Source organism: Panthera onca, chromosome C1, assembly GCF_046562875.1.
Source record: "Panthera onca isolate mPanOnc1 chromosome C1, mPanOnc1 haplotype 2, whole genome shotgun sequence".
Classification (NCBI taxonomy): domain Eukaryota; kingdom Metazoa; phylum Chordata; class Mammalia; order Carnivora; family Felidae; genus Panthera; species Panthera onca.
In genome coordinates this window covers 49,528,331-49,546,040 of record NC_138346.1, presented here as the reverse complement: position 1 = coordinate 49,546,040, position 17,710 = coordinate 49,528,331, and the positions used below count along the sequence as shown (strand labels likewise).

General features: G+C 34.0%; 1 protein-coding gene across 1 annotated transcript in view; it reads left to right on the top strand.

Annotated features, from left to right (window-relative positions):
• Positions 1-17,710, top strand: part of ZNF804A (zinc finger protein 804A) — a 287,361-nt gene that overhangs the window by 205,435 nt on the left and 64,216 nt on the right. The window contains exon 2 of the mRNA XM_060622276.2: positions 17,226-17,369. Coding sequence (XP_060478259.1) covers positions 17,226-17,369 — 144 coding nt within the window. The remainder of the gene's footprint in view (positions 1-17,225; positions 17,370-17,710) is intronic.

Sequence of the window (17,710 nt, the reverse complement as noted above, 5' to 3'; positions counted from 1 at the left end):
ATAGTATTTTAAAAGACAAAGAAAATTGTAAATGTAACTTAAATTGCCTCAACAAAACGCAGAAATGCTCTAAACAAATTGCTATGGGCACCTATGCATATATGCTTGTAATTTCAATAAATAAATTCATGCTACATCTGTACGTGCCAATAAATAAATACACACCATCATTTTAATAGCTAATAGTAATTCATTAAATTGCGGTATAGTGTCATTACTTTAAAATTAATTTTTAGTGACACATGTATAATTTAAAATCTGGGCCCCTCTGCTAAGTTACATATATCCACATTTAAAATATTATTATTGATTTAAAATGTATTTTCTGAAGTAAAATATTAATCTGTATCTACAATTATCATATTTCTTTATCAAAAGAATACTGATAGCTGACTTATAACTGTTTCGCAGAACAGAGAAGCTAGAAATAGGTTGATTTATGTTTCTAAAAATTACCATATCTAGGATAATTTTTTACCATACCAAAAGAAAGAACACTGTACCTAGAATTGAATACATACTTTAAATATCATGTAGTAGTATCTAATGTCCTGGAAAACTAATTCATGATATCAATGAGTCGTATGTATTCTAGCATAGGATGTTCAATACACATAAAGAATTCTAGAGCAAAAAATATAAGAAGTAAAAAGTTTACTCATGAAAGTTGGAGAATTTTGAAGTTTTTCCACCTTGGAATAATTATCCTTTCCCAGTTTTCAACAACAAAAAAAATCTTTTAAGAAAAATTATCTGACCTGAGTTATTTGTTGAAAGGAAAAAAAAATGTGAAGAATCCTGACCAACCCCTTCACCAGATTGAGAGTCCCAGGGACTCATCTCTGGGTCTGCCTGTGCGGTTGCTAAAACACTCTGGTTTGAGCCTTTGTAATGTTACGATGTACTCTCTGCATAAATCTATTTAAACCTATTTGCCTAATCTATGAATTAAGCTAGGTCATAAGAAATTGAAAAGAGTAAGTGACACTCAGGTTTCAACCATTTTCCTCTTATTCTCTGCATAAATTAGCTTAAAATCAAACTTTTTGTTTGCAAATCTCAGGAAATAACATTTAAAATTGAATTGAAATTGATACTCTAAGTTAGAAAATTAGAAACATCATTTCTAATTAAGGTATCAAATTCTGCGTGTCTTCTAAGTCCTCTAGTGTCACAGAATTATTTCTTTTAGCAAAACAAAAATAACAACAACAACAACAACAACAACAAAACACAAAAACCTTTACTTACCCTTCCTACATAGCACGAAATATAGCAACCAATTCCCCCTTCATAACACACACACACACACACACACACCCCATCTCATAAACCATTGTCTTCAAGGAAAATTTATTTCTCCTGGTTATGTCTTATTTTGCTTCCTGCCTTCTTAATTATCATTTTTAACTTTTTGCCTAACACTGACTGCTCTCTTTTCTAACCTTCTGTCTCTATTCCAACATACATCATAGTTATCTACTCTTTTACTTTACCCTTGTAATAGAATCATTTCTAGACCATGTCTCTATCTGAATTGTATTAAAGATTAGAGGAAATTGAGAAGAGCTTTGCCATAATGCTGCAAGTGAACAACTGAAAAGCAATATGAGTTTTTCCCTTTTGTACAGATTTTTTTTCTCTCTCTGTTTTCCCTTTGAAGCCTGTCACCTAATCATCTTGGTGGAATTACTACCCTATCTTTTATGTTGTTTGCTTGTTTTTCCATTTATCTCTGAATGTTTCTTTCTAAGAGCCATAGAAATATGAAATCTCTCAGCTTCTTCAGGTAAAGCATTTTCTTACTTTTCCTCCCTCTAGCCCATTCTAGGAACGCAATGGAAAGGAGTGGTGATAGAAGACTCATCTGCTTTCACCCGAGAGAATCTATCAAAGGATCTTCTCAGTAAACACTGTTCTTTTACTAAACAGAATTTTAATTCCATATTTTAAAATATTTTCTTACTACACTTTGATTTGTGTTTAATTACAGCTAAATTTTATAAATGTTTTTAATTCCTCATACTGTTTCCATTACCTAATTAATACCATGACCATTTGTATTTTTAATGGATTTTAACAACTTAACAATTGTTAGGTAAAAGTACATCATTGATACTATATGTCAACATTGATACTTCAATTAAAAATTAACAAAAATCACCGATCTACTCCTTAACCTTGGTTTAGTTTTGTTGTAACGTTTGTTGAGGCTTATATAAACATTAGTATTTAAAATGACATCTTCCTGGGGCACCTGCGTGGCTCTGTCAGTTAAGCGTCCGACTTCGACTCAGGGCATGATCTCACGGTCCGTGAGTTCAAGCCCTGCATAGGGCTCTGTGCCGACAGCTCAGAGCCTGGAACCTGCTTCGAATTCTGTGTCTCCTTCTCTCTCTGACCCTCCCCCATTCATGCTCTGTCTCTCTCTGTCTCAAAAATAATAAACATTAAAAAAAATTTAAAAAAATAAAATGACATCTTCCTAAAATATGCTGACCAACCAGCAGTCATACATTTAAATGAAAAGACAGGTTTCAAAGTTTTCATTATCATGTGTTCAAATTTTTTTAAATTATATTTTAAGAAAAGTTACTTTATGTTGAAACAGTTTATTTCTCTTAAAATCTGTGTTTCACATTTACCTTTTTGCTGCATAAATTCTTTTTTTAAGTTTATTTATTTTAAGAGAGAGAGAGAAAGCAAGTGTTGGGGGGGGGCACTTCGTTAGAACAGAGCCCAACGTGGGGCTCAATCTCACCAACTGTGAGATCATACCTGAGGTGGTTCAAGAATCAGATGCTTAACCAACTCAGCCACCCAGGAACCCCTGTTGTATGAATTCTCTTAGGCCACTAGTGATTCCTACTGATATAGAACAGAGTCAGGCATAGATGAAGGGTTAGCAGGTAGCTCAGCAAAAGCAACTAAAAGTCAGACTCACCATTGCTTGGTACAAGATCCCAGGGCTATTATCACTACCCTTTAGTTTTGTTTTCATCTTATGTAAAATGGGGCTGATAATGTTCACATGAGGATTAATATCACCAGGGGTGAGATAATTTGAGCCAACTGCTCATTTGCAGCAATAATAAATGTTAATGTCTTTCCCTTCTTATTATGTCTTCTGCACCCAAATTTTAGTTTGAAGTTTTTCAAGTTAAAATGCTTCTCTTTGCAAAATATCCTTTTTCTTTGGATACCTGAAACATATGATTATTTCCAAATGGGCTTTCCCTGCTGTGCTAACCATGTATCAAATGCACAGACTATCACTCCATTTGGAGTTCAAGACAAAACAGAATTAACCACAGGGGCAGATCCAGCAGGCACTAATGGGATGGACAGCAGGTCTCCATATATTGTTCCTCTTATTATGGAAGCCATGGTTGTATTATGAGTTTTGCAAGGCATCTGTGGAGCTCCTATGATGTGACACCTACAATGTCATGCTTGCTTTTTCAGAAAATATTTTCTAAAAATACATGAAGCTAAAAGTTTTGAGGACTATTATTTTACTTTATTTTGTTCTCAGCAAGACAATTTCCTTTTGTAGTCAGGAAATTTAAAAAAGAAAAAAGGAAAGAAAAGAAAGAAAACAAAAGAAACGTATGACTTTAGGATGTAGTAGAACTAGTCTAATATTAAGAATCAATGTCATCTTTTCCTTTTTTTTTGAAATCTCTATCATTCTCTCTCTCTCTCAGATTCTTGTACCTCTTTTTATGGTCATCTTTTTGAGTAATGTATCTGCTTTTTTTTAAAGTTTTTATTTAGTTTTGAGAGATAGAGCAAGATCTGGGGAGGGACCAAAGGGGAGGGAGACACAGAATCTGAAGCTCAGGCTTCAGGCTCTGAGCTGTCACCACAGAGCCCAAGCCGGGGCTCGCACTCGTGAACCATGAGATTATGTCCTGAGCCGAAGTTGGTGCTCAACCAACTGAGCCACCCAGGCGTCCCATGAGTACTGTATCTTCTAACAAATATGCAACACTTCTTAGATATTCCTACAGTGCAGCATTGAAAATATACGAATTTCTTATCTAATCCAAAAGAATCCATAATACCATCTTGGCCTCCAAGTAGTCCTTATTTAATTTAGTCGTGGACCATCCCAGCTCAAGTTATTAGAGGGAGAATGACTAGCTCCTTCTTTTGAGAGAAAATAACTTTACTGAATAGGTATAACAAGCTTCAGAGTACTTTGACTTTTGAAATGTTTATTATATCTTTTAAATTTTGTTATTATGTAATAATAAAATAGTTATAAACTTAATTCATTGTATTATGCTATGTTATAATATCTAACAGTAAAAGCAAAGAATAAGAACTATTGTATAGGACATTATAAATAAATGAAATTAAATGAAATTAAATTCAACAGTCAGAAAATATTAAATAACTTATATCTAATCTGTAGAAAATTTATCTTCTTAAAAAGCTAAAGAACACTTCCACATATTCAACAGAACAGGAACCCTAGAAATGAGTAGCTAATATTTTTGACTTTAAAAGGAAGATACTCAGAATATGTACCTTCTTACTTTCCACCCACTCAGCATTGTGGAACAATTTGGCCTCTGTCCCCGTCACTCAACTGGAACTGCTATTTGTATCCTTCATTTTGTCATTCACAACTTCTTTTTTTTTTTAATTTTTTTTAACATTTATTTATTTTTGAGACACAGAGAGAGCATGAACAGGGGAGGGTCAGAGAGAGGGAGACACAGAATCTGAAACAGGCTCCACGCTCTGAGCTGTCAGCACAGAGCCCGACGCGGGGCTGGAACCCACGGACCGCGAGAACATGGCCTGAGCCGAAGTCCGACGCTTAACCGACTGAGCCACCCCGGCGTCCCTGTCATTCACAACTTCTTGTGGCACCGTTTCAAATCTTCCATGCCTTCCTATTACCTATGCACTGGTTGCTGCTCTTTTTTATTAAGGACTTTGCTTATTTTACCTGAAAAATATGATCCTAACTAGTCTCTTTGCTTCCAGTCTTAGTTCCATCTCTATTTCATTCTCTATCTTGTGGTCATATTTGTTTTTTAAATGCAAACCCGATTAGCTAAAGTCCTTGCTTAATACTCTTTACTGAGATTAAGCTCTATCTCAGGAACCGTGGGATCATGACCTGAGTCAAAATCCAGAGTTGGGCAATTAATCGACTGAGCCACCCAGGGCGCCCTCCCCCATCAGCTTTTATAAACATTCAGAATCCTTATTATACATAGAAATATCTTCATAATCTGGCCTTGGCCTTCCCTTTCTACAATTGCCACCAATAACAGTCCCTCACCTTATTCCACAGCATACACCAAATTATCCAGCTATACCACAAGACTTGTGATCTTTTTCGAAAGTGTAATATTACATGGTTCTATATATAATTAATTTTCCTGGAGTATAAAATCCACTTCTCCCTTCTTTTACCTGCTGACACCTATTGAGTTTTGAATGAATTAAGCATTATATTGAAAGACTGCACTGATTCCCTCAACTGGAAGCATTTTTCTCACCATTGTGTGGCCATCATAGTCTTCTTTAGGGATCTAAATTATTATAACCTTTATATATAGCATAATGAGCAAAAGATGTCTTTCTTTTGCATCTAGAACATAATGGTATTAATATAAAAGAGATTATTTTATACATATTAGTGTCTCTGAGTGTAGATAATACCCATAGTCGCTCCATTAATAATTGCTGAATGAATGGGTTTGTGGTTTTTATCATTTTTATTATTTTAATTTTAATTCTGTGAATAGATTTATGTTTTACACTTTATGATGAACATGGTTTTTGCTGATCATAATGGGCAGATATTTGTACATCTGGGTAAATCATTTATTCTTACACTGCAAACTAAACCATAACTTCATGTAGAATTGCCAGTGTCGATTTATATTAGAATATTTAAAATAATTCTTTAAGATATTACTGTATTTTATGCTTTAAACTTAGCACAGATTCTTAGCAAGGATTATAAGTATTAAGCCTAAGTCTCAGTAGAAAAAAAATGTGCATTTGGGGTACTGCAAATGTTTTTTCACCCAACTAAATAGTGCATATCACAAAAACATGGTTCAAGATTGGAAATAACAAATGATATGTAAAACCTCTAAAAATATAGTTACATTTTATTAATTCATTTATAGAACAAATATTTTTTTAAACACTTGTTTTTTCTAATACTCTTTTAGGCATTGGGGATATGGCAATGAACAAAGCAATTAAAGATCCTGACTGCATAGAACTTATAGTAGTGAAATACATATATATGTTCTTTGTGTCTCATCCATAATCTGTCAACAGTTATCATTTTCATGCACATAGTCCTGGCTTCTGACTGCTAGCACATGAATTCTTTTCCTGAGGCACCAGAGACCACTCCATTCTTGGACATAAGAAGCCCCAAAGTTCCAAGTGTAAATGCCCTCTGGAAACTGCTATCAACAAATTCTTAAGGGGATTTATTGGACAAATAGTATAGCTTCCTTGATTCACGGCTGCAGAAGCTCTGAGGTTTGTATTCTGCACTAGTTTCCAGAGTTTCTAGCATAAGCAAGCTTCCTTTGCTTCTGTAGTAACCATTCAAAACATACTCTTTACTGGCTTCCATTTCTCTGCTTTTAACCTGAGGCTATATATTAAAAGTGGGTTTCTTGTAGGCAACATATAGTTAGTCTGCTTTTTGTTTTTTTAACTACTCTGAAAATCTATGTCTTTTACTTGTACTTAGACCATTCACATTAAAAGCAATTGTTGATATAGTTGTAATAATTACCATTTTTGTAATTACTTCAATTTGTTGAATTTGTTACTTGTTTTCCCCCCTAATTGTTTCTACTTTCTCTGGTTCTAACTGAACAATTCATAATTTAACTGTATCATCTCTCTTAGAGTATAGATTACACTTCTTTTTAATACTTTTTAGTGGTTGATCTAGAGTTTACAACATATGTATTTATTAATCTAAGTCCACCTTCATATAGCCCTGTACCATTTCACATACAGTACAGGTATCTTTTACCAGAGCATTCCTAATTCTTTCCCCAGTCCTTTTTGACATTGTTGTGATTCATTTTACTTATCTATATGCAATAATCAACCAATTCATTTTTAGTATTATTGTTTCAAATAGTTAACTTTTTGATCAGTTAAAAATATACATGTATGTATGTATACATAGGTAGGTAGGTAGGTAGATAGATAGATAGATGATAGAGATATACCTTAATTGATATACCTTGATTTTTTTTTTCCTCTAACACTTTTCCTATATAATTTTCTCTCTGAAGAACTTCTTTTTACATTTCTTGCAGGTCATATGTGTTGACAATGAATTCAGTTTTTGTTTATCCAAGTCTAGTTCTTTTACTTTTAGTACTATACTTTTCACTTCTAGTTGTATACTTTTAAGAGATGTAGACAAATATGATATATCTAGGTGATTGTTGCTGTTGTACTTTTATTTATATTCTTTTGGTGTTCTTTGAGCTTCCTAAATCTGTAGTTTGGTATGTGTTATTCACTGGAAAAAAATTCAGCCATTCTTACTTCATAAATATTCCTTCTGCTCCATTGTCTCTCTTCTGCTACTCCAAATACACATATGTTATACTGTTCGATGTTATCCTATAGTTCTTGGATGTTCTGTTCTGTTTTCTTCCTTCTTTCATTCCTATCTGCATTTCAATTTGGTAAAGATTCAATTGACACATCGTTCTTCATTTTAGTTAAACTTCTTTTTAATTTATATCATTTTCATATGATTCTTTTTTAAAATTTTCATTTCTTTGTTCACATGACCCACCTATTCTTGCATTTTGCCTACCTTTCTTGTTAGAGACTTTAACACATTTATCATAATTGTTTTAAATTCCCTCTCTGATAACACCAACATCTACATAATATCTAAATTCTGAACTTTGTTCTTGTATTTATCTTTTCTCTTCAGACTGTTTCTCTTTCTTACCTTTTAGAATGCTTTGTAATTTTCCGTTAAAAGCTGGACATGATTCGGGAGTAGGAACTGAGGTCCCCTAGTGTCCTTGACTGCATGTGCTTTTTTAGCCTTGTGTTCCCCTATGTACATCTCCTCAAAGAAAGTGTGTATTGTACAACTCCTTCAGCTCTAATTCACTATGATACTGGAACCCTGTAGCTGTGTCAGGAAGGTGTGGGGAGAAGGAGAATTTTATAACCTTTCAATATTCAGCTTCTAATATGTCTCTGTATCAGGGCTATGACTGCCATATTTGTTTCTCCTGTGATATAACTCCTGTATCTCTCTGTCTCCCAAGCCCCTACTCCATTTTTTGGCTATAAAATCCCTAGTCTACTTTTTTGAAGCCATGACCCTTGTTGACCATGTTGACTCCACAACTTTAATGAGGCAGGAAGACTATAGAGAAAGTAAATTCCTTTTCCTGGTTAGAGTAAGGTCTTTGAATTGTGACATGGAAGTGCACTATCCCTCGGGAGTGGGTTTTAGTTATATATAGGACTCTTGGCTTATTTCACAACAGTTTTAACTCCCAAATCCCTTTCGGGGACACAAGAGACTTTCTCAGATTATCCTCATGAGAACCTGGTGGAATTCATGAAAAGCTACAGAAGTGTTTGGGGTCCCTCCAAGCCACCAGGAGTTTCTGTCTCATAGACTGTAATCAGGCCATAGAATTCATCAGTTAACATTTGAGAGTTCCTACCAGTTCGTGGCTCCAGCAATTTCGCATCCAAGTAAGCGGCTATTTGTCACTACATCCCTGGATGTGCTTGTCTCTCCAGATTTTCAAGTGGTGTTTCACCCTATGACCTCAGTTCTCTCACAGTTCTGAGAGAAAGAATTGATTTTTACTTTTCATAGATTGTTCTTGTCGTAAGGACAGGAGCAATGACTTCCAAGGTCTGTACATGTTCAGAGCTGAAGCCAGAAATCTTTCCTTCATTCCTACTCTCTTACATTTTGCCACTGTTCTGCCAGTTTTTCCTGAGATCTCAAGTAAACCACTTAATCTCAGCTCCTTGTCTCACTGTCTATTTCTGGGAGACCTCAAGCTAGGATAACCAGTGAGACATTTTACTAGAGAAATTGTTCTGTCTTACCCTAGGTGACTGTTACAACTGAGACAGTAACAGATATGCATCAGATCATTACACCCCTTTCCAATACCTTTCAGAGAAAATGGCTGCTGCCTATAAGGTTAAGAGATGTCTAAGCTGAAACAAGTACTCTAAATTATTATTATTCATATTCTACACTGGACTCTTTGCAGAATCTATTTATATACAATTTCCATGTTGGTACCATTAATCTCTATATGTGGTTTTATAAATATGAACTAGAATTCTACACACCTCAGCTAACATTCAGCTTCAGAAAACCTGATATACTTTTTTGTAATTTGCCTTGAAAATGAGATCCCCTACCGCCTTGCTTTATGCACAGGGAGACTGCAGAGTAATGTTAAATTTCAGCCAATTATTAGAACATGCTGTCCCTCAGATCTTGCCAACATGAAGGGTAAAGTGTAACTCAATTTTCTATTACGTTCTCAAATTAGACTAAATACTGGCTTAATTAACCAGAGGGTCTAACAATCCCTAGTCATAGGATAGAGCTTCCTCTAGGACCCATGGATGAAAAAGAAACAGATGCCTTCAAAGAGGCAAGCCAGTTGAGGTGGATAAGAGTGTACTCTGATAGCTAAAGCTTGGGAATCCATTCTCTTTTTACATGAACAGGTTCTGTGGTTAGAAACTATGCTGATTATCCAATGGTTGTTGTCAGCTAAACAACAGGGAAACAAATAGGTAAAACCTTATGAGTGAATACTCTTGCTTCGAAACTAACTTGGAAAGGAGTTACCAATTTTGAGAAACAAGTTTACCTTCTCCAATTGTCATAAATATGGACATAAAGTATTCTTTGTCCTTTCTGTTAGGTTGCACTCAATTTTGCTCACCAGGGGTGCCCATAGAAATATGGTATTCAATACTCAGTTGTTTTCTGTATTCTACCTCAGCCTTCACCTTCCATGGTGGTATAGATGAGTTTGCGTTTCTGTGGAACAGTTTAAAAATAAACTCACATTTAAATGCATATATTTTATTATATTTCCATTCAGTACATCTGTGACTTTTGATAAAATCGTAACTTTCTGACTCAACTTTTAGTTGTCCATTCTATATGCTTCAAAATTATCTTGTTATCCATTTTTCAGCACTTGAAATAATAGAACCCAGCCTTTAAGAAGAGAATGGCATATATTTTTGAGACAGTGACACAGCTTTTGTCACCCAGAAATGGTTGCCCTCCTGTCTAATAGGGAAGGGATTTAAATCAGAAAAAGACTAACATCAGTTTTTCTGCATGCCTTCTTTTCTACTCAATCTCTCCTTGTTGTTAATACAGCTTTCAGACTCCAATACCCAGAGGTGCTCTATAACTGTTTTCTTCCTGAATAAACTTTCTCTTCTTCATATTAAAGGGGGAGATAAAAGAGGGAAAACCATAAAAAGAATGCAACCCTACTATTAGTGACAACATGGATGGACCTTGAAGGTACTATGCTGAGTGAATTAAGTCAGATGGAGAAAGACAAATACTATATGATTTCACTCATGTGGAATCTAAAACAAATGAACAAACAATACAAAGCAAAAATAAATTCACAAAATTCACAGGTATATAGAACAGACTAATGGTAACCAGAGGAGAAGGGGGTTGGAGTATGCAGAATGAGTGAAGGAGGTCAACTGTATGGGGATAGATGGTAACTGGACTTTGCTTATCTCCCTGTAGTGTGTACAGATACTAAATCATAAAGCTGTGCACCTGCAACATATATAATTACAAAAAGGGAAAGAAGACAGAGAATAAAAAATGTTTTTCTTCTAGAAGGATGACAAAGTAATTCATCATCAAGGAAATAGCATTTTAGCAGAGATCCACTGGAAGTTAATGAGTGTTTCATACTAACATTTGCTGTAAAAACATTCCATGGAGAATAAATACCAAATTTAAGTATGGAAGTGGGTGTATGGTTGAGAAAGTTTCAGAAACATTAAGGAAATAAGTGTGGCTAAAGCACAGTGAGAGAGAGAATGCTAGAAGATGATAGCAGAGATGTAGCCAGGAATCAGGTAGAGTAGGAACTGTATGTAGGTCATTGTAAAAATACTTATTCTAATAACGATGGGAGACTAGTAGAGAGTGTTGAACTGAAGAATGATATCATCTTAAATTATTCTAGGTAATGTAGTTTGTAAGCAAGGCATTCAGAGGAAACACTAAAACAAAACTTATAATCTTAGCTTCACTTTCTTCTTGAAAGGAAAGCTTAAGACAAAGGCTTCTATTCAGTTAATTAGTAGGGAAATTATTTCAGGAGGCAGAAATGAAGTTTCAGAAAAATAAAACAGGTAAGCTAAGAAAACTAATATGAAGCTGTACTGTTTGCCTTACAAGTACTATTACAGGTACTGGCACTCTGTCTTGCTGGGACCTTCTGTGGGATCATAGAAATGAATCTCAGAAATGGACTGCCTGATAGGTAAAAAAGGATATAATTTATCCTGGAGTTCTTACCTTCCACAATGGTCAAGAGTGGATCTATATTGTATTAATTCCTCAGCACTCCTGGGTTTTGCACTTTTTTAGTAGTGAGTAATTTCCTGCAAACTTCCATCTCGTGTGTAGAGAAGCCCCTGGACAGGAAGATGTCTCAACATAGGCTAGGGCAAAATGCAGTCAGGGTAGTACTCTGTGAAACTGCTGGACCACTCAGAATGAGTCACTTAAGTAATGACTAGACCAAGAAACATGGCCTGGAAGATGTGCACTATTTTATAGGAAATATAGATTATGGACTATGGATTTCCAAATAATACATCTTCTGTCTGGATATTCTTCTAGGAAAGAATAGTTTTGCTATCTCTTTCATTAATTTTTTTCATTACAATTAAAATTTAACAAAGAGTTGTTTTTGCTTCCTCTTTTAAAAGGACTTATGATAAAATTTATCCTGGATACAAATCACATGCTGCTTTTATTCTTGATGAGGTAATAGTAGAGAGAGACAGTGTGTGTGTTTCCTAGGTATTTTAAGTGTTAATTACATACAAATGTTCCTTTGTGGCATTGAAAATAATTATGTATTAACTGTGCTGAATCTATTTGTATCTTCAAAATTTTAATGTCTTTAAAAAGAGTATCCTAGCAGAAATATTAGGATGTAATATATGATTACAACTACTATTAGCAATGATAATTTATATACAGCATAATTTGGTATTAGCTCTGAAAGCATTCCCCAAATAACTGGAAATAACTGGATACCACAAACCCAAGCATGAGCACAATTATTTTAATAATATTACATATCTAGTGCTGCTAGTTTCTGTTTTGTTTGCTTTTTTATACGTGTGCAAAAGTGTTTATGTATGTTGAATGTCTGCCAATGCTGGGTTTCTGTTAAAAGTACTGGAGGTAGAGAAGTAAACAAAACTAACACAAATCCCTTCCCTCATGGACCTCACATCCTCAGGGAAAACTACTTGAGTGTACTGAATTATCGATGCCTTTTTAAGGGAGGCTGAATATTATTTGACACCATATGTTATGCTGAAGCCACCACAAAATGTGTCATCTTGGAAAACAAACTTTTCTCCCTTCAAAGTCCCACTTCAGTACTATTCATTTCTTTAAATTTTTTTTTAATGTTTATTTATTTTTGAGACAGAGAGAGACAGAGCATGAATGGGGGAGGGTCAGAGAGAGAGGGAGACACAGAATCCAAAACAGGCTCCAGGCTCTGAGCTGTCAGCACAGAGCCCAACGCGGGGCTCGAACTCACAGACCGCAAGATCATGACCTGAGCCAAAGTCAGATGCTCAACCAACTGAGCCACCCATGCGCCCCAAGTACTATCCATTTTTAAATACATGGTGGATGGAGTAGCCCCAGGACTGTGGACAAACCATTAACTTCTATGTTTCAATTTGCTGAGCTGTAAAAAATATTGCGAGGTGCAATTGCTAATGTTGCATAATAAAAGATTCTTAACTTTATAACTTTAGAATTATATGCCACTTTCCTGAAATTAGGGATTCAACCTTTACTCTTTTTAGATAGGTCTAAAATGTTGGGGCGCCTAGGTGGCTCAGTCAGTTAAACTTCCAACTTTGACTCAGGTCATGATATCATGGTTCCTGGGCCCGAACCCCACACCAGGCTCTGTGCTGACAACTCAGAGTCTGGACCCTGCTTAAGATTTTGTGTCTTCCACTCTCTCTGCTCCACCCCCATTCATACTCTTTCTCTCTCTCTCAAAAAGAAATAAACATTAAAAAAATAATAATAAAATAAAATAAAAATAAATAAATAAAATGCGATGGGTTTGGATGACCTGACTAGCTACAAGAAACTTATCCCTTCTTCACTCTACCATCACATTTAGTGGGACATTACAGACATTGCACATGTAGTTGAATAGAATGGGTTTGTCAGATGGAAGGGGAAATTTTGAGGTTGAGGTTATATGAACAGCTGTGTTCCTTTTTCACCTCAGTCAAATGTGTTTCATACTTCTGCAGTGGAATGGTTGTGTGAATATTTGTCACTGTGCTTTATAATCTCAGTCAATGCCTCTTTCAGTATCACCCACAATGAAGGAGAAGGGTTATGGGGCATTGGGCATGTCACCTAATGAGGGCTGATTTTGTCTGTATACATTTGAAAACATGTATAATCAAAGATAAAACATATGATTCCTTTCCCTTATGACACACATACAATAACCGATTCTTCTATTGTCTAACATTTTCTAGAACACGACCCTGACTCTAGTGTAGCTCATTTCAAATGGAAAGTTCTAGCACAAAAATATTTCTTACTGTGCAATCTGTTGCAACCTTACCTTCAGTTTTGTATATTTCTTTTTTTTTTTAATATTTATTCATTTTTGAGACACGGAGAGAAAGGAAGAAAGAGAGGGTGCACGAGGGGAAGGAGCAGAGCGAAAGGGGGACAGATGATCCAAAGTGGGCTCCATGCTGACAGCAGAGAGTCCAATGTGGGGCTCAAACCCACAAACCATGATCATGACCTGAGCCAGAATCAAGAGTCGACCACTTAACCAACTGAGCTACCCGGGTGCCCCGTTCCACTTTGCTACATTTCTTTTAATGTCTTAGAGGAAGATAAATGATAGATGATAGATAGATAGATAGATAGATAGATAATAGATAAATGACAGACAGGTAGATAGATAAATAGATAGATAGATAGATAGATAATAGAACCAATGTATATAAAAATATTAGCAATGATTTTAATTAAGTAAAAATCATATGAGTTTGTTATCATATTTTTTGAACATTTCTATAGTTCTCAAGATATTTTCAAAATGTGAAATATCACTTAAAAGTTTTTCTAAGAAATAAATTGTAATGATTAAAAAACAGAAGGAAGACTTATGATAAAAGAGATTGGAAAATATATTAAATGATGGGAATGTATGAGCTTTACTTGAAATCTGTTTTGATCAAACTAGTTTAAACTATTAGATGATTGTAGTTGTTTGAACACACTGACTGGGTATTTGATGATAGTAAGGAATGATTGTGGTTTCTTCATTGTTTCTGTTTATTTAGGCCTAATATTGATTTTGTGATGATATTTCTAAAAAGTCCTGTTTTAGAAATACATTTTGAAAAATTTTCAGGTAATATAGGAACTTGGGAATTTCCTTATAAATTATCTGAGGCAGAGGAAAGGGTATGAGATAGGATAGGTACATTGAAACAAGGTTGGCCTTGAGTTGATAATTGAATTCAGTTGATGGGTATGTGCAGGTTATTGTACCATTTCTACTTTTTTTATGTGCTGAAAAGTTTAAACGTAATGAAATTCTATGAACCAGATTATTTGGGTTCAAATATGGGCTGCACATTTATTCACTATATATCCTTGAGCTAATTATTTCACTTCTTGGTACCTTCACCATAAAATGAGAAAATGTCTAAAATACACATCTCTATAATTTTAATCAGGATTAAGGGAGTTAATACATGTACACTCTTAATCGGGACTGATCCTAAACAAGCACTGAGTAAATGTTTTCATTGTTTCATTGTTTTCAAATGTTTCATTGTTTTTCAAATGTTTCATTGTTTCCAGATTTGTTTTTCTCTTCAAACTTAGGCTAAAGCTAGTATTTTGGAAGAATGCAATTTACCTGAGAATTTCAGTTTACTTTAGTCAAAAATTTTCCAATTTTTGTGGAAATAATAAGTAAGAAACAATTATTGCTTCTCTGAGGGAATATCAATCTTAGGAAGAACAAAATAAACCTACACAATAATAAGAAATAATGAAATATTTTGAGAGATGAAGTAGCTTAACTGTAATTATAATTAATGGGGAGAATCAACTAGTTTGCAAAGAAATTGCTGTTCAAGAATATTATTTTGAAGGCTAATTCAGCTTTGAGCCAAAATCTATTGCCATTATAATATAACTCATATTGATTGGAATTTTATCTCTGCTTCACACACTTTAGCCATGAAATCATAGTACTTAATTTTTGTTTCATTTAAATTGGCTAATCCACAATGTATTATTTTAAAGGTTTTGTAAATTTTCAGTAACGAGTTTAGTTATATATGACTCATTTTCATGTTTTTAAACTAGCTGTTTTTTTTTTAAAAAAACATATCTTAAGTAATCAAAAAGAGTAATAGGAAATATTTCACAAACCTGATGAGAAATGGTAAATTAATTATTGAATTGATAAATTATAAATAAACAATTTGAATGATTTTGCAATTTACCACCTCTGTGCAGTTGATAAAACTAATAGAACAATAGATCGTTGTCTTTATAGTGAGAAACTGAGTTATGTATTTATAGACTATGGCAAATATATTTATCAGTTACTATAATGTATTTCAGAAGATAAATATACAAAAGTAGGGTGAATTTTGATATGTGATGTGCACACATAGTACAATAAAGTAAGGGAAGTATTAGTCATTCATTAAATTACAATTAGTAAACCACTTTTGTATTTTATAGAAGCAATTTAAACATTCAAACTGTGAGTCCTTTTTAGCTTGTGTATTTAGAGAGAGGACAATGGCCATTGATATAGAGAGGACTATGTCATTTCATCTCCATATCCCACTGGCTGAGACAGTTAGTTTCTTATACCAGCACATAAAAGGCCTGAATATGTCCTTAATTTGAATTTTAAAGGAGTTGAGTATGAGAGAGTCTTTAAGTTAGAAACATAATATATTCTCTGGCAAGAACTGAAGTTTAGATCTTCATATCAGCACTTCAGCGAAAGACTTGAACAATGTTTCAACATGTAAAATTTATTTATGTCTAACAACATTGACATTTAAGGTTCAGTGAAACAGCAAGTAAATTTAGAGTTGAGAAAACCTAAAAACCACAAACATTTTGCTATTTTATGCTTCATAAATGAAAGCTAATAACTGACTACATTTTTCATTTTTTCAGTGGTTTGATTATATAGCCATCTTTATTTACTGTGAGCATGATGAAAGCAATCTGCTTATACAGTTTAATCCTTTTCAGTTTAGGCAAATAACTTGCAGAAAAGAATCCTATTTTCTAAAGACTAGAGAATTTTTTAAAGTTCGACTTAAAATGATATGGGTCAAGATGAAAACATTAGTCAAATGAAATCTACTTGGGATGAGTATGTTACTATTTAGATATTTAAAGAAACAAGCAAACAAAAATACCAAACTTGAATATGTCTGCACCAATATGGACTTCTTCATGCAGGACACATTTTAGATGTTGTTTAGAATTTACAAGTTTTATATTAACTAAGCCATTGCCAGAAGTCAGCGGTTGAATCAACATAACTATATGATTTTTAGTTTCTTCTTTGCCAACACAGCACAGGAAATTGTTCAAACAAGGGGCTTCTATTTCTCCGTCTGATTTGCTTCTGCACATTTTTGCTACTCTTCCCACCATTTATCTTGGCTTCTTGTGTTAATCTTTTATGCTCTTCAGCTCATAATTTCTTCTGACTTAGTCTGCTGGCATTTGCTTTATTTTTCTTTGTTATATTCTGTTTCTAACTCTAATTATTATGCTAAAGTTGACAACTGTCAGAACAAAGTCAATTTAGGGAAGAACTAATTGCTGCCTTCCTTGCAATTTTAATTTTTAGGATTATGCTGAGAAGGAGAACACCATAGCAAAAGCTCTGGAAGATCTGAAGGCCAACTTTTACTGTGAACTCTGTGACAAGCAGTACTATAAGCATCAAGAGTTTGACAATCACATTAATTCCTATGACCATGCTCACAAGCAGGTAAGAAAGAAGTGTCCAAAAAAATCTGATATTTCTATACTTTTATAATAATTTAAATGGTATAAACTATTTAAATATGATACTTTTATTATTTTTTGTTATATAATTTTTATAGATGTCATTCTGGAATGATAATTTGATGACTTAAGACAATTAAAAACAAAAAAAAAGCACCAAAGGTAAAGTCTGAAATAAATAACCAGCACGAAAAAATACCAGTGAGTTGCCTTTTAATAATTGATAGTAATTTTAAAATTATATTCTACAGGTGGTGATCCTCTAAATGTCTTCACATTTATTAATTTTTAAGTGTTTTAAACAACTAATGATATTTATTAAAT